Genomic DNA, 25782 nt, shown 5'->3' on the forward strand with positions numbered 1-25782 from the left:
GTCTTCTATTTAATGCAAAAATTTCCTTCGGAAAATGGAAACTACAATTTTTGTGCTACTTGCAAAAATGCGATTGTCAAAAAGAACGTTCCAAAAATATGTTTAGCTAACGGTCTAGACTTTCCTGAAATACCAGATTGTTTGAAAGATTTAACCCCAATTGAAGAACGGCTCATAATGCCTAGATTGCCTTATATGACAATCCGTCCGTTAGGATATCAAGGTCAGAGTTTGCTCAAAGGTGCTGTTGTTAATATACCAATTTCTGTTAACAATAATGTGACATCGCTACCAAGGTCCTTTGATGAGGCTCATGTGATACAAATTCACTTAAGAAGGCGTTTGGAATACAATCATGATTAGATGATCGATACCATACGCCCCGCAAAGATTATGGAAGCTTTGCAATTCTTAGTGAATACCCTTCTGTATCGTGAGCACAATATACATATTAATGAGAACTGGATTTCACAATTTAATAACTAAGAAGAAGTTCCGTTTATTGCATCTGCAGAGGATTCCCGATTGGTTCAATATTTTCATGCGGCACAAACTTATCATGATAATCTCTCAGGTAATAATATCCTCACGTGTGTTTTACCTTCAGAGCTAAATTCAGGCGGTCAAGAAACTCTTTTGGACAATATTCCTGTAGAAAACTAAGACTAGCACCAATAGAAGGACAAAGACCAATTGACATAATTTTAGATTATAATTCAGAAGAGTTGTCATTTGGAACAATATACGTTAGGCAGAAACGTACATGCTCTGAAACATTTAGCAAGATAATATGTTCTGAAATTCGCCGTTTTGACAGAAGAGCGTGTACCATTCCAAAGTCGTTCTATGATTACAAAAAATTAGAACTGCTACAAATTAAGAATAGTACATCCATTTGCCTTAGAAAGTTTTCAGGTCGCAACCGAGTTACGGCCCAAAATCTATTAAACGAAAACTTTGTTCACAACTTGATTCAACACGATGATGGTTACAAGGTTTTGAAAGCCGTTCGATCCTTACCCGCGCACTGGAAAGCTGAGAAGAAAAAGGCAATCGCTATGATTCGCCAATTTGGGCTTCCAACCTTCTTTATCACTTTATCGGCTGCAGAATCTCAGTGGGTTGAGCTTTTGGTCATCCTCTCTAAAACTGTTGATTCTAAATATATTTAAGAAGAGGAAGCCACTAGTTTAACAACCCAAGATAGATATCGCTTAATTCGGTCAGACGCGATTACTTGTTCTAGATATTTTGACCACCGCTATCGAAAAATTCTTAAGCTTTTTAAAGATAACACCGGCATTTTTGGAGAGCATTTTGTCACAAATTTCTACTGGAGAGTGGAGTTTCAACAGAGAGTGTCCCCGCATGTACACGGCATATATTGGCTTAATAATGCTCCCAGGATTAACCTTCAAGACCCTCAGACATTCACTGATGTCATAAGTTTTATTGACAATTATATTTCTACAAATAGTTCGATCAGCCACTTAGAAAATTATTTGGATTACTAACATACCATAACCACAGTCCGTCTTGTACTAGGGAAATAAGAGGACAACAGTTTTGTCGTTTTGGTATACCATATTCACCAATGCCTTCAACGCAAATACTGTTAACTCTTACAGAAACAAGTCAAAATTCAGAAAGACACAAGGAAAACTTTTTCAAAATTCAAATATGACTACAGAAGACATTTCTAATTTAAACGATTTTGAACACTTCCTGTCTGATAGTATAATAAATATGTCTTTTGATGACTATTTGTTAGCCCTTAAGTCAAGTTTAACAAAACCCAAAATTTTTCTAAAAAGAAAATTACAGGATCGTTTTATAAACGCTTATGATGGATTTGAACTCCATAGAGCCTCTGATTTTGGAACTCCATAGAGCAAATATGGATATCCAATATATACTGGATGCATATGCTTGCTGTTCATATATAATTAATTATATTAACAAGTCTAACAGGGGAATTTCTAGGCTCTTAAATGAAGCTATATCAGAGGTAAATGCTGGAAATTATACTATTAAGCAAAAACTTAAACATATAGGTCACAAATTTATATCAGGCACAGAAATATCTGCACAAGAAGCAGCATATTGCTGCTAGATATCCATCTTTGGAAGCAAGTAATGCAGAAATATAATATTTATAAATACCTCTCGACCTGAGGAACCTGTTCGAATGGTAAAACCTAGAGCGGAACTTCAGAACCTTTTTTCAGGTTCGACTGAAATATTCGTAGCCGGTATTTTAGACCGTTATGTTCAAAGATCCGTTCAGTTAGAAACTCTTTGTTTAGCCGATTTTGCATCTAGGTATAAATATTTTGAACCTAGTAGAAGAGAACAAGATAGTGATCATGAAGAAGAAGAGAGGGAAGACGATAATTTACCAGAAAGCGGGGTTGTCATGCCTCTTAAAGACGGTAGCGGTTATGTAAAAAAACGTACCAAACCTTGTATTATTCGGTATAGAAGGTTTAACCCAGATTTGGCCAGAGTTGAGTATTTCCGCGAAATGTTAATGCTTTACTATCCTTGGCGGAATGAACAGCAAGATCTCATTGAAAACGATAATGAGCAGACTTGCATAACACATCGTATTATAATTGAGGAAAATCAAAGAAAATATGATGTTTTTGAGCAAAGAGAACGTGAAAATGTTCTAGAAAGTCTTTATAATGAAATAGAATACCTATCGTGGAAAATGAGTTCAGAGTGTTGGCACTTCCAGAAATAAACACAAATATAAATTTGCTGAACTTGCGTGGCGAAGATTCAACAGATAATGGCACTGAATCTAATTGCAATATTAGACTTATTAAACTACCCCCCTTTAATTCCAGTTGAGGAATTATTTTCTTTAGTTCAAAGTCCAAGTACTAAGCAAAGGACCTATTTGACACATTTGATGCACCACCTAAAAACAAATCTCCCATTTTATGAGTTCGTTGGCGGCGGTGCAGGTGTAGGAAAGAGTCGTTTGATATCTTCAATATATCAAGCTCTTAACCATCGTTACAATTCTACACCTGGATCCAATCCAAGTTCCTTAAAAGTTCTTCTTTGCGCAAAATATCGATGGTAGGTGCTCGCATGTTTAGCTCTGTTGATGCGAGATTAAAACAAATTTTCAAAACAGACAGCCCCTTCGGTGGTATACCGATCATAGTGTTTGGTGATTTGAAGCAACTCTCACCTGTTGGAGATAGGTGGATATTCTCTCCTAATCCCAATGATGCATACAGCACTTTAGTTGGTTCCCCCTTGTGGGAGTTATTTAAATACTTTGAATTAACAGAAATAATAAGACAACGGGAGGATCAGGCCTTTGCAATTGCATTAAATCATATGGCATCTGGTACTATGACAAATGAGGACATATCACTCATTGGAACTCGAGTAGTTAATTTCGAAGAAGTTCCCGATGATGCCATACATTTATTTTGGCCCAATGAAGGGACAAATAATTTCAATGCCCTTAAGCTCAGTCGAATCCCAACAGAAGCTTTCCTTTCAACTGCAAAAGACTCAGTTAAAGGAATTGGTATAAATGAACATGATAATATTTTGGAAAGAGTTAAACTTTTCAAAACTTCTGAAACGCTGGGACTGCCCTATGAATTGACACTAAAAACCTCCGCCAAATATATGATTACAGTGAACATAGACACGTGTGACTTGGTTAATGGGGCAGCTGGACAACTTATGCAAATTGATTTCCATTTTTCTTTTCCAACAGTTCTGTGGATTAAATTTTTGGAACCTTCTGTTGGTTTGATAGCACGATCAAAAAAGCCTCATCCTCTAGAAAGTTCTTGGACACCAATTGAAAAAGTCTTCTTTTATATAAAAGTCTTTTTTATATAAAAGAAAAGAACAAATTTCAATTGAAAGAAATCAGTTTCCAGTTGTTCCGGCTGAGGAAATAACTATTCATAAAAGTCAGGGTGCCACATATAATAAAGTTGTAGTTCATACTCGACCCAGAATGCCTAGAGCTTCAATATATGTCGCTTGTAGTCGAGCTACTACTGCAGAAGGTCTATTCATCATAGGAAATTTTATTCCTCCTAACAAATTTTCTGAATCGGATCCTGTATTTAGGGAACTGAGGGAATTGAACACAAATAAAGCTTTGACAACAAGTTTCAATTTTTTGATTTCCCGAACATCAAGACATCAAATTTTATTCCATAATGTTCAGAGTCTTCACGCTCACATTAGTGGTATAAAAAGCGACTGTTTTGTAGAAACTTGGAGTTATCCTTGCGAAAGTTTTGGTATACCAGGATTTACTCCAATTAACGAGCTGAGGATAGATAGCACGGAAACAACCAACAGAAATAAACGGAGCATTATAATATATGCAAAGCATAGTATTGCTTGCTCTATAGAAGGATTTAGAAGCGGTTTTGTTTAAATGTTTCAATATTAATATTCGGGTTCTATATAGAAATTCAGCTTTCTCTGTCAGACAATTAATTGTAGAACTTCAGGAAGTCCTTACTTCTGAGTTAGGCAATCAAAATGTGCTAATTGTTGGAGATTTTAACATTTGTTTAATATCTACAGGGTCTGCAATAAGAAATCTGTTCCAAGAAAAAAACTTTAGTTCCCTGCTTGGTGCAGAATATTCAACTACACCTGCCGGTACACAAATTGATTGGGCATTTTCAAACATGGATCCTTCCCGTGTAAATTCAATTACTTTTGAGACAGTACACAGCTATCATGACAGTATTTGTGTCTCTATTTCGAGCTAAAGTTTTCAGACTTAGTGCAATAGTTCTTCATTTTTTTTTTCCAAATATAATGGAATTGGAATGGTATAGGAATTTTGACAGTAGTTTTTAAGACAATGTAAAGAAAAATATGTAAATAATCAAATTAGGAAAATTTAAATTATATATATAATTTGTTATTATATATGACATTATTGTATAAATATATGATAGAAATTAAATATTATAAGGAAAAAAGAAATATAATTTGGATATATGTATAAGAATCTCTATAAAAATTTATGTTTAATATTGTAAATATTACATACAAATTAATATAATAATTTTTAAAATAAAAATATCTATTGTTTTTAAACGAAGCGTGTATAATAATATCGATATAATAAATAAAAAATGTTATTCATTGTCCAAAAACGATTTCTTTTCATGCTCCTCAATTCAGTTGTAATGCATTCTATATAAAATCAATTATAAGCCTATACAACGATTTCTCATGATTTGTGTAAATTTAGTTTACAAATTGCTTTAATTAATTTCACTGCGAATGAAAATAACTGAGGCAAGTTACTACTTCTAGTTATTAAAATATATAAAGAAATCTCAAACGAGTATATCACTTGACTTTACGAGAGTATAAAATGTTCGGTTACATCCGAACTTAGCTCTTCCCTACATGTTTCTCCTTTTTTTTTTTTTTTTTTGTATGTGTATATATGTGTTATTCTACTGCATTGCACAGCTCTTATATCTTTGTTTCTTTTTTTTTTTTTTACGTTTGTGTTTCTATATTATATGTTTATTTATTTCATCTGGTACAAGTCTATAAAGATGTTTAACATCTGTGCATAGAACCAGGGAATTACAAATACAATATATTTAACAGCTTATTTCCTAATATTATTAATATTCTATTATAGATGATAGTATATTACACTAAATAGATTATATTGCGTAACAAAGTTATACATATAAAAAGTATAAATTATACCAAGTAAGAGCAAAAATGAGACACATAATAGATAGCTAAAATTTGCTATATTGATAAGTTATTTATCCAGGATTTTAGATTTTTGTTAAGAGATTTTTTATTACATATTATAATCCTCAAATTATTAGGAAGCATGTTAAAGTACTTACTTGCTATATAATATGCATTTTTAATGCTAGTTGACTTTTTAATTGTTGGTAATGTTAGAGTATTAGCTCTAGTTTGTACTTGTTTAGTAAGATATTTTCATTTACACTTTTCATAGTATTTTATTAGAGCCTTAACAATAAAGTTTTCTTGATGTCAAGTGGTAAACTAGTTTCATAATTATTTTCAAAGAACTTTAATAAACGGTTTTGCATATTTGTTATAGGCTACAAAACATTTTTGTAGGCTCCCCCCCCAGGCAATTATTCCGTAATTGATTACACTTTCGAAAAGTCCATAGTATATAGTATTTAAGATTTTTATGTCAACCCATTTACTCAGTTGAACAGACCCAGATGTTTGCTGTAATCTACTCTTGTGAGTTCTCTGTTGTCTTAGTAAATAATTGACAGGTATACTATCACAATAACTGCCAAAAGTGATGTATGTTGACTTGTCTATGTTAAGAGATAATTGATTACTTCGTAGCCATTTATTTAGTATCTCCAACCATCTATTCAGGCGTGTTTTAACTTCATTCCAATTTTTACCAGAGCAAAGCACTGCAGCATCATCAGCATAGGCTACAAGAACCATTTCCGGTAGAGTATTGAAGATGTCATTTATATACATGATAAACAGCAGAGGACCCAATATTGTGCCTTGTGGCACACCAACTTTTACATTAGTTGTTGTACTAATACAATTGTTAATTTTTACACATTGTTCCCTTTCGTAAAGGTAGTTTTTAAGTAATTGGTGAGGTATTCCTCTAATCCCAAGCCTCCAGATTTTATCTAATAGTATTTCGTGATTTACAGTATCGAACGCTTTTGCTGGGTCTAGAAAGACTAGGACAGATGGTAAATTTTTATCAATATTTTTATACTCTCGCAACCTGTTGCTACAGAGTATAATAGTTTTGTTCACCTAACGGTTGTTTGTATCACCTAAAACTAATCGAGTTAGATATAGGGTTATATATATATAAATGATCAGGATGAAGAGACGAGTTGAAATCCGGGTGACTGTCTGTCCGTCCCGGCAAGCTCTAACTTGAGTAAAAATTGAGATATCTTTATGAAACTTGGTAGATATGTTTCCTGGTACCGTGAGACGGTTGGTATTGCAGATGGGCGTAATCGGACCACTGCCACGCCCACAAAACGCCATTAATCAAAAACAAATAACTTGCCATAACTAAGCTCCGCAGTAAGATACAAGACTGTTATTTAGTACACAGGATCACATTAGGGAGGGGCATCTGCAGTTGAAACTTTTTTTAAAAGTGGGCGTGGTCCCGCCTCTAATAGGTTTAATGTGCATATCTCCTAAGCCGCTAGTGCAATAAAAACAAAATTCACTAGAAGCAAATGTTTTTAGCACTTCTATTGACGGTGTGAAAATAGTTGAAATCGGGTGGCAACTCCGCCCACTCCCCATATAACGGTACTGTTAAAAACTACTAAAAGCGCGATAAATCAAGCACTAAACACGCCAGAGGCATTAAATTTTATCTCTGAGATGGTATGAGGTGACTTTATAGGAACCGCGTTCAAAATTAGTCAGTGGGTGTGGCACCGCCCACTTTTAGGTGAAACCCCTTATCTTGAGATCTGCTTAACCGATTTCAACTAAATTCGTAACGTTCTTTTCATGTTTCTATGTCATAGTGCGAAAATGGGCGAAATCGGACTACAACCACGCCTACTTCCCATATAACACCATTTTAAATTCCATCTGATTCTTTCACTTTCCACTATGCAAATCAGACAACAATGACTGTATCGGGAAAAAACTTTGCGTGAGTAATTCGATTAAAGTATGCTACCTTGTGGCCAAAAATTGTCTAAATCGAACCAAACTGTTTAAGCCCCTAAGTACTAAATATGTGGACCCCAGTGCCTATAGTTGACCTTCTACCGAAAATATCAGTCAATCCACATAGAAATCTCAAACGAGTATACTATTTGACGTTGCGAGAGTATAAAATGTTCGGTTACATCCGAACTTAGCCCTTCCTTACTTGTTATAAATAAAATCAGATGTAAGAGTTAAAGCATCACTGGTACCTCTATTTTTCATAAATCCAAATTCGTTCGGAGAAATTAAGATATTTTTACTACAGAAATCGGATATATATTATTTTCTCGAATATTTTAGCAAGGTTTGAGATTAGAGAAATAGTCCGATAGTTATTTGCTAAGTGTTTGTCCCCGAATTTATGTATAGGTATAATATCAGCTTTTTTAAGTACAGAGGGCCAAATAGCTTTATTATACATATATTGAAAATATGCTCTAAAGGTATACTAATATCTTTGGCTATAATTTTTAAAATCTTACTGCTAATGCCGTCTACATCACCAGATATATCTTTAATTTCTTTTATGATTTTTTCAATTCAGTATTAGACACTTCACAGCACCTTTTCGTTTTCGTTTTATAGGTTTCTCCATAGTGCCGCTTACTATGGCTCGAAGGACCATGAATATTACACTCGTTTGCACTCACCGTTTTAAATGCGTTTGGTGCAAGCACAAAAAATGAAAATAGATTCGAAATCTAATAGAGGTTATCCGGTGGTATCCGCTATGTTTATTAAAACAAATGTAAACAAAATATAGATCACAAAATCCCAATGAATATCTGGATACTCGAGCGAAAAGTTACTACGGTCGGCGTACGTCTGAACAGCTCGAGTTGCGAACGAAAAAAGGAGCCCTCTGGTCCTGTGTTAGTCCCTATTGAATGTTGGGGATGTGTAGAGTTGTGGTGTGATGTGATGTGTATGTGTGGGTGGTCTGAGTGGTGTGATGTCTGCGTAGTGTGCGTTTGTGTGTGTTAGAGGGTGGAGTCTTCTTGTGGATTGTGGTGTATTGTTAATGTGGTGTATTTCGCTCAGTGGCGTGTATGGAAGGAGGAGGCGTAGCTCATCTAGCCAATCAGTATCTAAAATTACCATAAAATATTAAATCAATTAAGATTAATTATTTTATTAATCTAAGAATACAATATTATACAAGTTAAAAATTAAAGTACTTACATTTAATAATCAAATGTACTTACATTTTCCATTTTACAGCGAATAAAACAATAAACAGCTGATAACGGTTTGCGACAACTTGCCATGGATGCCACTGACAATAGTCTCGAACAATTGCAATTTTATCGCAAAACAGGTTGCATGTAAAAATGAACAGCTGTTTTGCGATATTAGCATTTTGCGAACTTTACAATAAATGCCATTACAATAAATTTGCGACATTAAACGAATACCACTAATGTATTTCCCTTTACTTGACCTTTCATTAACATATAATAATAGGTATGTAGTTTAACAATCGTACAATTCGTAAGTTCTTTATAAACCAAATACTACCTAATAAAAACAACTAATGCTGTAATCGTATGTAAAGTCAAGGGGACATTTTCTCACGATGTATTCTTGTAAAGCTAGGAACCATAGCTTAAACGGGTCTATTTTTATATTCTTGCAACATGTTGCTACAGAGTATAATAGTTTTGATCAACTAACGGTTGTTTTTATCACCAAAAACTAATCGAGATAGATATGGAGTTATGTATATATTATACATATGATCGGCATGACGGGTCGAATTAAATTCCAAGTGACTGTTTGTCTGTTCGTCCGTCCCTGCAAGCGATAACTTGAGTTAACATGGAGTTCTCTTGATGAAACTTTGTACACATGATCATTAGCACCCAACGATGGTATTGTTGTTAGTTAGTATTGTGAATGAGCGGAATCGGACCATTGTCACGGCCACTTATAAAGTCAACCGGAAGTTCGAAAATCTTTACATTAGAATATTTACTTTATTTTGATTGTATTTTGTTTTGTTTTGTTTGTTTGTTTGTATCATATCGGGTGCAATATTTAGTGTTCTACAGAGTGTAAAAGTTCTGTTCTTCTAACAGTTGTCTAAAAATCTTAAAGTTATTTTAATAAATATAGGGTTTCAGTTTATGAATCAAAATCACCAGGTGATGAGAGGAATTGAGTTGTCAAAATATGACTGTCTCTTCATCAGTTTGCTGATACGATAACTTCCCCTTGAGATACCTTAATGAAACTCCCAAACTAAATAGGTTGCAACCTTCTTAGAATATGAATGTCATTATTGTTATGTGGAAAATTGTGAAATATGGTATTAACAACGAGAAACTCCCATATAACAGTATTATTTAAACCTATATTAAATAACTACATATATGAGAAACGATATTAGACACGTAAATTTGGAATGCGAAATCTTAGGTTTTGAATGCGGGTGGTTTTTTATTTGATATTATTAAGTTTCATTCTAGTGAAGATTATAGATATTACTTGAATATTGTAAGAAAATAACATGTTAAAATGCATTTTTGTTTTAATTTATTTATTTGGACTCAGAACTGTTCACAATTTTATATGTTATTTAAATTTGTTCATGGTGTAAGTATCGATGATCCTAAGTAGAACGATTTGTATAAATAGTATGTAAACGTAATTTAGTTCTACTGGTCGTACGACAAAATACGCCCCATTATTGGAATATCTTGTAGTTTCGCTTCAGACGCTCTAAATGAAGATATAATTCCTTTTATAAAATTTTGCCATTTTCGTGAATTTAGGAACAAATTGAAAAGAGCTTCTCTGGATGGTAAGGTAAAATCTAATTGAATTCTTTTTCTTTGCCACAAATTACCTGGATTTTGTTCATTTTGAAATAACCAATATCTCGGTATCACTAAGCACTGTACCTTATTTTCGGCTATTACAATACGATGTTCCATTGCCTCACCAAGTCCGAAAATACCACCTTTGCTTATCGTTCCCACATCGATGAAATGATTCTCAATTTTTGTTTCCGTCTGTACTAATTAATATTTATAGAAAATGTTAAACTGTTTTTTTTAATTTGAAATTCTTTTGTTTTATTATTATTTTTTATTTCATACCAATTTCTTTACAGCTGCATGTTTTCCTGAACTATTTTCAAAAGTATTATTGCTAGATTCGGCCTTCGAAAAATAGTCATAAGAACATGACGATTCTTCTTCCAACAAAAAGTGATATTCCTCATTTTCTTCACTTCTGCTGTCTTCATTATATTCGTGGCCTTCTGTTTTCAGGGCTGAATAAGATATTATGGAAGACATCGACCCTAGCTTTAAAGACAATGCAGAATTTTCAACAGGATTACCAAGTGCACACTGCCTTTCTATCGCTGTGATATCCATGTTTTTCTTAAAATAGATGAAAAGTTTCTTATTATTGCTTTCTTTGAAATTTAGAAAAAAACCGCATGTAAGTTTTTTCATCTACGGTTAATCTAAATGATTTAGAATAATTTAACAAATTTAACAACAACATTGGCCAAATAAGTTATAATAATAAAATGTAATTCTCACATACCATTTTTAATTTTATTATGGAACTAAAAATATATTACAAAACTGATTAAAATATAAACATACACATTCATATACGAGTATGTATGTATATGACAACAACGATAATTTTGAATCAGCTAGATAAAAAAAATTCGTGAGAAAAGACGTGGTTTGCAGCACCAAAAATCATTTTTTATCAAGACATTGCACCTGTTTACAAGGATGTTTCAACAATGACAAAATTCAACGAATTAAAGTACGAATTGCATGAGCATCCACCATATTCACCAGATTTGGCTTCTAGCGACTACTCCCTCTTTAGAAAATTGAAACAATTCTTTCGTGGAAAGCGTTTCTCGTCGAATGAAGAAGCTATTACAGCCGTAGACGGGTATTTTACAGAGCTCCCGAAAAGTCATTATAGGGATGGCATAAAATTATTTCGTACCAATTTTTCAACCAATCTGTACATACGTATTTCATATATACATATGATGAGTATATATTGAGAGCATCCATTGTACATGTGAAGGTGCAGGTTTGACAGCGAACATTTGTAAAATTTCAGTCGGGAATTCACCTCATAAGCAGCAATCAGTAACATTTCTCGCTATTATAACAGCGGAGAATCTGTACAAATACAGCTCTCTTAACATAACCAAACGGCGAATATTGAAGAGAATATGTATATATATGTAATATGTATGCCAAACTGGGAATATTGATATGCTATTTGAAACATATTCCCTTTTATTGAACTATTATTTATTATTATTTTTAAATTATTTTATGTTAATTCATTTTTACTTTCTTGTGAGTTATTAAAAATAATTTAAACATATTTTGATATATTTCTTAAAATAATTCAAGTGCTTGACACCATTACGGAGTCATAAAAGTACAGAATTGTATTTTGCCGTCGGCATTTTCATATCATGTGTAAAAATATTTGTAAATTTGTCTACAAACAACATATGTATGTAGATATGAACATTCATTACTTCATGTGAAATCTCCGTTGACACGGTCAACCCAGAGAACTTAAAACAACGAGAAGGTGCAGGTTCGATAGCGAACAATTTGTAGGATTTTATCAAGGAGTTCACCTCACATGCACGAGAAACAAATAACATTTCTCGCTTTTATAACAGCGGTGAATCTGTAAACATACACTCTCTTAACATAACCAAACGGCGAATATTGAAGAGAATATATGTATATGTATGCCAAACTGGGAATATTGATATGCTATTTGAAACATATTCCCTTTTATTGAACTATTATTTATTATTATTTTTAAATTATTTTTTGTTAATTCATTTTTACTTTCTTGTGAGTTATTAATAATAATTTAAACATATTTTGATATATTTCTTAAAATAATTCAAGTGCTTGACACCATTATGGAGTCATATAAGTACAGAATTGTGTTTTGCCGTCGGCATTTTTATATCATGTGTAAAAATATATGTAAATTTGTCTACAAACAACATATGTATGTAGATATGAACACTCATTACTTCATGTGAAATCTCCGTTGACACGGTCAACCAATGATCGAAGCTCACGTTCTTCGCTTTTATGTCAAAGAGTCAATCTGTCGAAGGACTGACGCGACGACAAAGCGTCACAACATTGTGTTGTTGGTAGAAAATCCGAGATGTGCCGAAAAATAACCGAACGCTCGCCGATTGTCATCGCTTCCCTTGCCGCTCTAACAGCTTTGCCCACAAATCATTGTAGGTATGTATGTTTTTATATGAACATGCATACATATTGACGAAGATTTTTGCGAGCCACGGAAAAATATTTTAGAATTGTGAAATATTTTAAATCGACAAAAGCTTTGTTGCCACTTTTGTCATTGATTTCTGTGTTTACAGGGTTGTCACTTTTCCGTTCTAGAGCGAACATCAGAAAGTTGTTCAGTTTATAAATTCTAGCTTTTGCCATCGTCGCGAAAAGACGCTTGTGGGCAAACGCATGCTCGGGGAGATGTGTAAGTCGTTTGCTTTTATGAATGAAACGACTTAAGTAGCTTATTGATTGTGCGCCAGCGTTCATGAATGAAAATGTTGTTGGTGTGTGATTTACTACAAATTTAGGATTTGTCAATTTGGCTGCCATATTGATTTCTGGTGCTAATGCTATTTGAGACAATTGTTGTTTTTGTACAACAATGTTTGTACTTTGCCTATTGGCTAACGTACTTACATTTGTACGCTTAAATGTAGGTAGATTTGTGTATGCATTACTTATTTTGCGCGGTCATACGCATATTTGTACATACATACTTACATATAGAGCAGTGCGCTCACATGTTTTTATTGATAATTGATAATATATTATTACAAGTATATTATATAATATAACATATTGATGTACATATGTACATACATAAATTATTAATTCTGTAACAACTGAAATTAAAAAATTATGAAAATAGAAATGATATTTTAATTTCTTGCATAATCTTTCACATTTTATCAATGTAGCATTTGTGCAAAAAAATCATATTTTATCAATTTTTCATCATAAAAATCGTTTATATGGCAAAAAATAATCATGCATATGTAAAGTGGCATTTGTATTTTTTGTTTTCTCATTCATTTCATTTCATTTTTCTCTTTATATTGGGAGTTACGTAATTTGTCAGAGAACGCTGTTATAAATTCTCATTTCTGTTAAATAACAGAAAATATTACAGAAAATGGTGAACTCCTTGATCTCAAATTTTCAGCCAACCAATCGAGCATCATACAAAATTCAATTTGCACCTTCTCGTTCTTTTACGTTCTCTGGTGCAAATTGAATTTTGTATGATGCTCGATTGGTTGGCTGAAAATTTGAGATCAAGGAGTTCACCATTTTCTGTATAGTTTTGCTGTTATTTAACAGAAATGAGAGTTTTTAACAACGTTTTCTGACAAAATACGTATCTACCAATATAAAGAGAAAAATGAAATGAAATGAATGAGAAAACAAGAAATACAAATGCCACTTCACATATGCATGATTATTTTTTGCCATATAAACGATTTTTATGATGAAATTATTATTATTTTGCACAAATGCTACATTGATAAAATGTGAAAGATTATGCAAAAAATGATATTTTACTGTTTTCATAATTTTCTAATTTCAATATTTACAGAATTAATAATTTATGTATGTACATCAATATGTTATATAATATAATATAATAATATATTATCAATTATCAATAAATACATGTGAGCGCACTGCTCTATATGTAAGTATGTATGTACAAATATGCATATGACCGCGCAAAATAAGTAATGCATACACAAATCTACATACATTTAAGCGTACAAATGTAAGTACGTCAGCCAATAAGAAAAATACAAACATTGTTGTACAAAAACAACAATTGTCTCAAATAGCATCAGCACCAGAAATCAATATGGCAGCCAAATTGACAAATCCTAAATTTGTAGTAAATCATACACCAACAACATTTTCATTCATGAACGCTGGCGCACAAGCAATAAGCTAAGTCGTTTCATTCATAAAAGCAAACGCCTTACACGTCTCCCCGAGCATGCGTTTGCCTACAAGCGTCTTTTCGCGACGATGGCAAAAGCTAAAAATCATAAATTGAACAAATTTCTGATATTCCCTCTAGAAGGGAAAAGTGACAACCCCTCAAATATGAGTATTAAAATATTTTAGAATAAAAGTGACAACATAGTAAATTTGTCGATTTACAATTCAAGAAACTTTTTAAAGAAAATATTCAATATTCCTCTGATTTATGTATACAGTAAACCCCGGTTAAGTATCACTCCTCCAATCCCTCTTATCTGCCGGTGTCTTGCTGCATCTCACTTTTTTTTTCTTAATTTTTTAAAGAAAACGGTAATTTTTTTTAAATACATAGAAATAATTTTTTTTGGTACCACTCGCTTAAGTACCACAATCGCTTATGTACTACAAAGCACAAAAAATCTGCATCTTTGGTTTTGGCACTTAACCGGGATTGACTGTATTTGTCAAAGAATTTACGTAAGTACGTTCGAATTTTTTGTACACACATTGACTTTGCACTTGCCCATATGCGATGTATGTTTGTAAGAGTGTGTATGGCACATCTCGGATTTTCTACCAACAACACAATGTTGTGACGCTTTGTCGTCGCGTCAGTTCTTCGACAGATTGACTCTTTGACATAAAAGCAAAAAATGTGTCAACGGAGATTTCACATGAAGTAATGAGTGTACATATCTACATAAAAATACATACAAATGTGTAAACGACATAATATTATATATCTATGTCCTGTTACATATGTTTACACATGCATTTGAAAAGAAAAATTGAAGCATGAATGTGAAATACCGACGGCAAAACACAATTCTGTACTTTTATGACTCCATAATGGTGTCAAGTACAATTAATGAAATATTTTAAGAAATATATCAAAATACTTTATTAGTAATAATTTAAAAGTATTTTGATATATTTCTCATAATAAAATGAATTAACATAAAATAATTTAAAAAATAATAAATAATAGTTCAATAAAAGGAATATGTGTCAAATAGCATATCAATATTCCCAGTTTGGCATGAATATAATATCTCTTCAATATTCGCCGTTTGGTTATGTTGAGAGAGCGTATGTTTACAGATTCACCGCTGTTATAAAAGCGAAAAATGTTATTTGTTTCTCGTGCATCTGTGGTGAACTCCTTGATAAATTCCTACAAATTGTTCGCTGTCGAACCTGCACCTTCTCATTGTTTTAAGTTCTCTGGTTAAACATTTAACGCAACCTTTTCCGAACTCCCATTTGAAGTTTCACTACAAAATTGGTGAATATAATTTGAACTAAGTCACGTCAAAACGCTCATAAAAGTTGTGGAAAAGTAAGGTTCCATTCATATACATTTTTAATTACTACTATACTAGTACTCGTATTTGTAAATAAAATCTAAGTTTCTATAAAATATAAAACGGCAATACACACAAATTTCTTACCTTTTTTTGTTGCTGAGCACTAATATCCTCATCTGACTGCGATTTGACTTCTACAACGGAGGAAAACCTGGATTTTACGCGCATATGGCTTCGAATTTCTGCGAGGCTTAAATTTCTGAATGTATCATCACTCTTGACAAAATCAACAAGTTCGAATCGTTTTCCCTTTTGCTTCATAGAGACCTGCGAAACATAAATTAGATTTCCTGTTTGATGAATACTCAAATAGTAAAGAAACCTTGATTTCTAAGCATTGTAGAACCATACAGGTGCCGCTTATAACAAAATAAACAAATGTTTCTAGTCCTTTATCTTCATGGTAAATAGTCTCATAAGGTTCAAATTGTTGTAGGGAAGCTAGCTGGGAAGCAGAGACTGTCTGAAAAATTATGAAGAGAAGTACATTTGTAAGTCTTATTTTTTCACATCATCATCACAAATTTACATTACTTATACGTAAGTGAAAATGCGATTGATCTCAAATATAAGTACATTAAAACATACTTAATTTTTATATCAAAGCTATTAATGTTAAAATTGAAACGATTCGGTCTGATGTTGAGTGAAACGATGTGTCAGTTTGAATTCCGCCAATGTCCGGATTCTCATTTGGCAAATCGAGTAAGGAAACGCGTGTCGCATCGATGTGTATAATGTACCATACGCCAAATCGCTGTTGTTTCGAAGTGAGGTGAAGAAGTGGCGGTAACCATCCTTTTTGTTAGCGAGTGTAAAGGCGCTGTGTTGTGGTGTGGTGCGTTGTAGTCGGGTGCGCCAGTTTTTCCCGAATAGAGCGGTTTGTATATGTAGGGGAGTCTTAATTCATTTATATATCATAAGCAACATAGGCGAATATTTTGCACATATGTATATGCTGCTGCATGTGTTATTTGGATTTCGGCGTGCTTCTGCTAGAATAGCCGAGGGCGCGGCATACATGGCGATGGAGTATTCGTATATCCTTATTTACCAGTATATGTAGGAATCAATTTGGGAATTGGTGTTTGAGGAAAGCAACTTTATTTTGCATATTTATTTGATTTATTATTTTGGCGACTTATTATTATTATAGTATATATAAGTTTTTATTTTTAATAGTTTCATTGGAAGTTGTTTAAAATTTCTTTAGTATCGGCTTGTTGGGGTTAGCGACTCTATGTCTGGCTCAGATGTAGCCGGTATGGGTGCTCCGTTGCAAAACATGTCCTGGAGTTAGGCCTGTGACCTTGAAGAGATCTTGCGAGCGTACTATGATGGGCCTTGAATTGGGAACGGCTTCATTTCGTGTTAATAATGTTCACAATTTTTCTACTCTTGCAACATGTTGCTACAGAGTATAATAGTTTTGTTCACCTAACAGTTGTTTGTATCACACTAATCGAGATAGATATCAAGTAACAGCAGGTTTTCCAATAGGGTTGATATGATTTCTAAGTGTCGTTACGGCCATTTTGAATATGTTATGATCTGTAATTTTTTTTTGATTGCATTCAATAATGTTTACAATTTCATCGTGGAAAGATATATGCAAGAATAACGTTTAAAAATAATTAAATTTTATTATCAAAATAATTGTTCTCCAATTGAAACTTTTTCTGCGCTTTTGCATTTTATGGTCGTAATAATCGTCCACCTGTGCTCGCTATTCGTCAAATTTCTGAAAATTTCGAGCGTACATTTTCTTTACATAATGTTCAAGCAGAGAACTTAGAACAACGAGAAGGTGCAAATTGAATTTTGTATGATGCTCGATTGGTTGGCTGAAAAATTGAGATCAAGGAGTTCACCACTTTCTGTAATATTTGCGATTATTTAACAGAAATGAGAATTTATAACAACGTTCTCTGACAAATTACGTATCTCCCAATATAAAGAGAAAAATGAAATGAAATGAATGAGAAAACAAGAAATACAAATACCACTTCACATATGCATTATTATTTTTTGCCATATAAACGATTTTTATGATGAAAAATTGATAATATATGATTTTTTTGCACAAATGCTACATTGATAAAATGTGAAAGATTATGCAAAATATGATATTTTACTATTTTCATAATTTTCTAATTTGAATTGTTACAGAATTAATGATTTATGTATGTACATATGTACATCAATATGTTATATTATATAATATAATAATATATTATCAATTATCAATAAATACATGTGAGCGCACTGCTCTATATGTAAGTATGTATGTATAAATATGCGTATGACCGCGCAAAATAAGTAATGCATACTCAAATCTACATACATTTAAGCGTACAAATGTAGGTACGTCAGCCAATAGGCAAGATACAAACATTGTTGTACAAAAACAACAATTGTCTCAAATAGCATCAGCACCAGAAATCAATATGGCAGCCAAATTGACAAATCCTAAATTTGTAGTAAATCACACACCAACAACATTTTCATTCATGAACGCTGGCGCACAAGCAATAAGCTAAATCGTTTCATTCATAAAAGCAAACGCCTTACACATCTCCCCGAGCATGCGTTTGCCTACAAGCGTCTTTTCGCGACGATGGCAAAAGCTAGAAATCATAAATTGAACAACTTTTTTATGTTCCCTCTAGAAGGGAAAAGTGACAACTCTGCAAGCCCACAAAACACAGAAAAAAGTGACAAAAGTGGCAACAAAGCTTTTGTCGATATAAAATATTTTACAATTCTAAAACGGCACCAATATTTTGATTACCTCGAGCGGTTCTTTGTCTTATTGGCACTTGAACCAGAGAAAATAAAGGAATAATGAATGATGAATGTTCTAAAATCTCTGGAGTAATGACCAATCAAAGATAGCTATAGTTTATGTCCGTGTTGGTGTACATAGGTAAATCTTAATACAATATAGTTCAATTGTATGTATGTACGTATGTTGCTTAATTAATTATTTTTGTTTAACCGCGTTTTGTTATACTCTTGCAACATGTTGCTTTAGAGTATAATTGTTTTGTTCACCTAACGATTGTTTGTATCACCTAAAACTAATCGAGATAAATATAGGGTTATGCAAATGATCAGGATAACAAGACGAGCTGAATTCCGAGCGACTGTCTGTCCATCCGTCTATCTGTCTGTCTGCCTGTGCACGCTGTAACTTGAGTATAAATCGAGATATCTTGGGACTTGGGACACGTGTTTCTTGGCATAAAAGTGAGGACAGGTTCGTAGATGGGCGTAATCGGACCGTTTTCGCGCCGCACAAAACATACAAGTAATTAATCGAAAACCTATAAAGTTCTATAACTAAGCATTAAATTAAGATATAAAACTTTAAGTAGGCATAAAAGATCGCCGTAGCATGGGGCACCTGTGGGCAAAACCTTTTAGAAAAATAGGCGTGGTCCCGCCCACTAAGAGGTTACATATCTTCTTAACCAATATAGCTATAATAATCAAAGTCGCTCAGTATAAATCGCCACTACTGACACTGTTAAAATGGATTAAATCAGATGATAACCCCGCTCACCCCCACATAACGGTAAATAAGCCACAGACATGAAGTTTTACATCCGACATATCTCGGGAACTGCTCGGCCGATTTTAATCAAATAGTAGGTGGCACTATTCTGACATTCTTATGCAGCAGTGTGAAAATGGTTGATATCGGACTACAACCAAGCACCAATGAATGTATCGGTATAAAACTTTGCACCAATACTGACGTTAAAGTGTGCAAGCTTATGACCAAAAATTATATAATATAAATATCTGTCTATCTGAGGGATTTTTTATAGAAACTCAGAATCTTTATCTGATGTTATTATACACGTGTGCCAAATTGGACTGAATCAGATCAATAATTTATATATGTATATGTGTAAAATTAAAACTTTTGTTGATAATAAATCTACATATATTGATAATAATAATAATATATAATTATACTCTCTGTAACTTTGTTACGTACATGTTCATATGTCCATTGTGTATGAAATGTATATATGGCAAATGTATACAAGTACGTGGTAAGTAATTGTGTATATAGCTATGTATTATTTATTATATTTAATATTTATTTAATTTAATATTTTCGATTATGCCTCTGCTTACATGTTAAATGCAATTCTGCTTACTGCTTTATGTTTTATTTTACAGTGAACTTTGTTACCGCACTTTTTTGTTTCACTGAATTTTTTTAAATTTTGTATCACCATTTATAAACTTTTCGATATCATAAATATTTCCACAGTGCCTTTCTTTAAGGCTCTAAGAATCATGATTAGTTGGATGCCCAATGTACATAGTGGGAAACACCCACCACTGAATTTAAATTGTTGAAAGTTCACTTACACTCGCGTTATATAATATATTATACGTAAGTGAAAATGCGATTTATCTCGAATATGCATTAAAATAGACTTTATTTTTATCAAAGCTACTAATGTTAAAATTAAAACGATTCGGTCTGATGGTGAGCAAAACGATGTGTCAATTTGAATTCCGCCAATGTCCGGATTCTCATTCGGCAAACCGAGTAAAGAAACGCGTGTCGCACCGATGTGTATAATGGAATAGTCGCTGTATTGTGATGTGTTGTGTTGTCCTGTGTGGTGATGTTTGAGCGTGGTGCTCTCAGGTATGCTGTGTAGTAATAGGGTGCGCCAGTTTTTACCGAGTAGAGGGAAGTGTACCATATATGTAGGGGAGGCTTAGCTCATTTATAGAAACTTGCTTAGTTTCTTTACAACTATTTGCATTTCCGAGACATTTATATTAAAATCATCCCAATAAAGCCAAATATCATAGGTAAATACATATGTATGTGTGATTCAAACTCATTTAAATGAAAACAGGCGCGAATTAAAATCCATATATATGTATATATATATACATACTAACACATAAAACGGGCACGAAATTAATACAACAAAAAACATCCAAAAACACCTAGGAACATCCCAGGAAAGGATTTGGATGCGTCTACAGGAAGTCCACAAACAATATATACAAGCTGTAGTCCCCAAAATCCCTTGACGGATATTCAAGTGAGTTGAATCGATTCCGTTTTGTATTTCATTACTGTAGGGCATATGTATATTTATTACAGTTTACATTTAATTTCAAGCCGGTTTGAATCACAAAAAAAAAACAGGTTACCAAGCGGTTTAATTTTTTCAGTAAAAACCTAAATACCGTAAATACAACAGTTTGGAATAATACATATAATATATATATATATACATATATATATTACATATTATATATATATCTAAATGTATACATATTTATATTGCCTATGAAAGCTTACCTTCGTGTACTTAAACACAAAATATTAAAAATACTAAAAACAAATATGTGATATATAAAATTCAAGTACTCTACTTGCACAAACATCCGGCATTATCCCTTATGCTTGATCAAGTAATAAGCAGGATTGCCTAAAACAAGTAAGCAAAGGTAAATAAAAAACAAGTAAAGAAGGGCTAAGTTCGGATATAACCGAACATTTTATACTCTCGCAAAGTCAAATGGTATACTCGTTTGAGATTTTTTGTGGATTGACTGATATTTTCGGTAGAAGGTCAACTATAGGCACTGGGGTCCACGTATTTAGTACTTAGGGGCTCGAATAGTTTTGGTTCGATTTAGACAATTTATAGTCACAAGGTGGCATACTTTAAACGTATTATTCACGCAAAGTTTTACCCCGATATAATCATTGTTGCTTGATATGCATAGTGGAAAGTGAAATAATGAGATGGAATTGAAAATGGTGTTATATGGGGAAAAGGCGTGGTTGTCGTCCGATTTCGCCCATTTTCGCACTATAACATAAAAATATGAAAAGAATGTTACGCGCCGAATTTGGTTGAAATCGGTTTAGCAGATTAGAAGATATGGGGTTTCACCTAAAAGTGGGCGGTGCCACACCCACTGACTAATTTTGAACGCGGTTCCTATAAAGTCATCTCATACCATCTCAGAGATAAAATTTAATGTCTCTGGCGTGTTTAGTGCTTGATTTATCGCGCTTTTAGTAGTTTTTAACAGTATCGTTATATGGGGAGTGGGCGGAGTTGCCACCCGATTTCACCCATTTTCACACTGTAGGTAGAGGTCGCTTGCAGTGAATTTTGTTATTATAGCATTAGCGGTTTAGGAGATATGCACATTAAACCTATTGTGATCCTGTATACCAAATAAGAGTCTTGTATCTTGTTGTGGAGCTTAGTTATGGCAATTTATTTGTTTTTGAATAATGGCGTTTTGTGGGGGTGGCAGTGGTCCGATTACGCCCATCTGCAATACCAACCGTCTCACGGTACCAGGAAACATGTCTACCAAGTTTCATAAAGATATCTTAATTTTTACTCAAGTTAGAGCTTGCACGGACGGACGGACAGACAATTACCCGGATTTCAACTCGTCTCCTTATCCTGATCATTTATATATATATAACCCTATATCTAACTCGATTAGTTTTAGGTGATACAAACAACCGTTGGGTGAACAAAACTATTATACTCTGTAGCAACAGGTTGCGAGAGTATAAAAAAAAAACATATACAAATACCCATAGCAACATATAACGAATAAAAAGAGATAGAAAGTGTCCTTTCTCAAAAAACAAAAAAATGAAAGAATTTCTTACCTATATGCCAAAGCTCTCATTATATACATATTTACATATTTTGCACATAACATATACCTACAAGTATATAGTTAGAAACTCATAATTTTGAGCGCATGCAAATACATATATACATATTCTTAACATAATTTACCTACATAAAAAAATAAGTAATATACGTACATTATCTTACTCTCATACATACGTACATATTTACTTTATATACCGAGAGTGTACATTTACAAATCGTAGTGCACATACGATTATTCTGTTTCAAATTACGTTTATGCGATCTTTCTTAACAGAGAAACAATGTCCGCTCGCTTATATACGTACTTATACAAGTACGGGACATATTATTATACCCTACTAGGGTACCACTCCAAGTTAAAGAATTTCTAAAAGCGCATTCAAAATAAAAAAAGGAATAAAAAACCATCAACAACGGTTCGGTAAAAAAAAACAATATATATATTCATAAATAAAAAAAATTGTGAACAATATTATACATTTATACACAATTTAATCTAATATATTCGAAGTCCAAATTAACACATATTCGGTAATACCCCTTGTTGTTTGGCAAACAAAAAAGAAGTAGGATTTCATACATACATATATAGGTATGTATAAACTGCATTGATCTCTTATACGAGCTCTTATTGACACATACTAATTCGCTAATAGGTACACCCTATAACGCATACGAACACAAAGAGATATAACAAATTAAATGTTGCTATTTTTTAATAATTATTAAAATAAACAATGCAATCGAGACAAATAATAAATAAATACCGTAACAACGAAACACGCTATCTTATTTATTCCGATTAAAAAAAAAAAACCGAATTACTAATTCTCTAATTTAAATAAAAGAGATTACGCGTTGCAACTACGAATTTTGCCTAAATTTAATCAGTTTACACTCAGAGAAATCATTTCAATAATTGAACTTTTATAAATAAATGAACGCAGACTCTAAAGATTTTAAATCTACACAACTATTAAAAGTACCAAAAATGATTTCGGACGAAAAAAGTCCATGTACACCTGCAGAAGCTACACGCTCACAGCAAGGTGCTACAAAACCAAAAAGGGGGAAAGACATTACATACAGTAAATTCATTGCTGAGGGTGACAGTTTAATAAGATACTGCACTTGATTTTCATCTTCTCCGATTCAAGATATTTTTGAATCGGCATGAGAAATCAAAAAAGAAAATCTCGACGATTTTTGGATACGTCTCCATGCTCCATATGACGCCATAGTAGAATCTGACGCTTCAGATCTACCAGAAAATTTCAAGACCTCGGCTTACGCCAAATATGAAAACTGCTTAGACCAGTTCGAAGAAACTAAAGCAATGATTTCCGATCAACTTAAGCTAATAAAAGCAATTGTACCTACTCTACATCAGCGAGTAGAGCTGCCACAAGTACAAAGTCAAGAGGCAAGTTCAGGCATCCATCTCAAGGTGCCCGCATGTGACACAGAAATATTTCATGGTGGTTATGACCGATGCCCGTCCTTCCGGGACATGTTTACAGCCGTTTACATAAACCAACCAAAATTATCATCTGATACAAAACTTGCTAACACAACAAGCTTGCTTACAAAACAAAGACTTTTTACAAACTGCTTGTCACATGCGCATACACTTAAAAAGTGCGAAAGCAAATTTTATTGCGTTTATTGTCATAAACGGCATCATTCTATGCTTCATTATAACAATTTTTACAGCTCACCCCCAAACAGCGCAAATATGAAAAGAGCCACGGGTTTAGTTGCAACAGCAAATCCCGAAAATTGCCAAAAAGCACCATGCTGCTCAAAGGCATTAAAAATCCAAACGCTACATAGCGAAAATCCAAGTAGAGTACCAATACCTACAGCAGTCGTCTCCATCGAACACCTAGGAGAACTGTTTAAACTTAGAGACCAAGGACCACAACGATCATTTATTGCGTCTAGGGCACGAAATAGGCTACAACTGCCAACAAAACTAGCCAACTTTCAAATTACAGGAATGGGCGGAAGAGTAGTTCAAAACTCTAATAAAATCTGTCCCATTACCCTAATTTCCTCCCAAGCCGAGGAGAATTAAAACAGAAGCTATAGTCTTACCGCAGCTAACAAATATGCTTCCAAGCTATTATATAAATATAGTTTAAAAAAACTAAAGACACACGCTTTTAAAGAATATCGAACGAAAAAGTTGAAAATAATTTTAAAAATTAACTTAAAAAAATAGTATATAAAAAATACTAGTATATATATAAATACTAGTATTATTGAATATTTTCTTTTATTTTGAATATTTTTTAAAATTCAAGTACTCTACTTACACAAACATCCGGCATTATCCCTTATGCTTGATCAAGTAATAAGCAGGATTGCCTAAAACAAGTAAGCAAAGGTAAATAAAAAACAAGTAAAGAAGGGCTAAGTTCGGATATAACCGAACATTTTATACTCTCGCAAAGTCAAATGGTATACTCGTTTGAGATTTTTTGTGGATTGACTGATATTTTCGGTAGAAGGTCAACTATAGGCACTGGGGTCCACGTATTTAGTACTTAGGGGCTTGAATAGTTTTGGTTCGATTTAGACAATTTATAGTCACAAGGTGGCATACTTTAAACGTATTATTCACGCAAAGTTTTACCCCGATATAATCATTGTTGCTTGATATGCATAGTGGAAAGTGAAATAATGAGATGGAATTGAAAATGGTGTTATATGGGGAAAAGGCGTGGTTGTCGTCCGATTTCGCCCATTTTCGCACTATAACATAAAAATATGAAAAGAATGTTACGCGCCGAATTTGGTTGAAATCGGTTTAGCAGATTAGAAGATATGGGGTTTCACCTAAAAGTGGGCGGTGCCACACCCACTGACTAATTTTGA

The 25782-nt window shown here is 33.2% G+C and overlaps 1 protein-coding gene across 5 annotated transcripts in view; it reads right to left on the reverse strand.

Annotated features, from left to right (window-relative positions):
• LOC106624016 (uncharacterized) overlaps window positions 1-25782 on the reverse strand; it is a 216977-nt gene that overhangs the window by 131331 nt on the left and 59864 nt on the right. For 2 of the 5 annotated variants that reach the window (XM_070113099.1, XM_070113096.1), the window contains exons 2-5: window positions 16524-16664; window positions 16286-16468; window positions 10851-11138; window positions 10653-10763 (exon numbers count right to left, since the gene is read on the reverse strand). In XM_070113099.1, coding sequence (XP_069969200.1) covers window positions 10653-10763; window positions 10851-11138; window positions 16286-16468; window positions 16524-16664 — 723 coding nt within the window. The remainder of the gene's footprint in view (window positions 1-10652; window positions 10764-10850; window positions 11139-16285; window positions 16469-16523; window positions 16665-25782) is intronic. The other 3 variants (XM_070113100.1, XM_070113098.1, XM_070113097.1) reach the window with 2 other exon arrangements.

Source organism: Bactrocera oleae, chromosome 2 (genome assembly GCF_042242935.1).
Source record: "Bactrocera oleae isolate idBacOlea1 chromosome 2, idBacOlea1, whole genome shotgun sequence".
NCBI classification, from domain to species: Eukaryota; Metazoa; Arthropoda; class Insecta; order Diptera; family Tephritidae; genus Bactrocera; species Bactrocera oleae.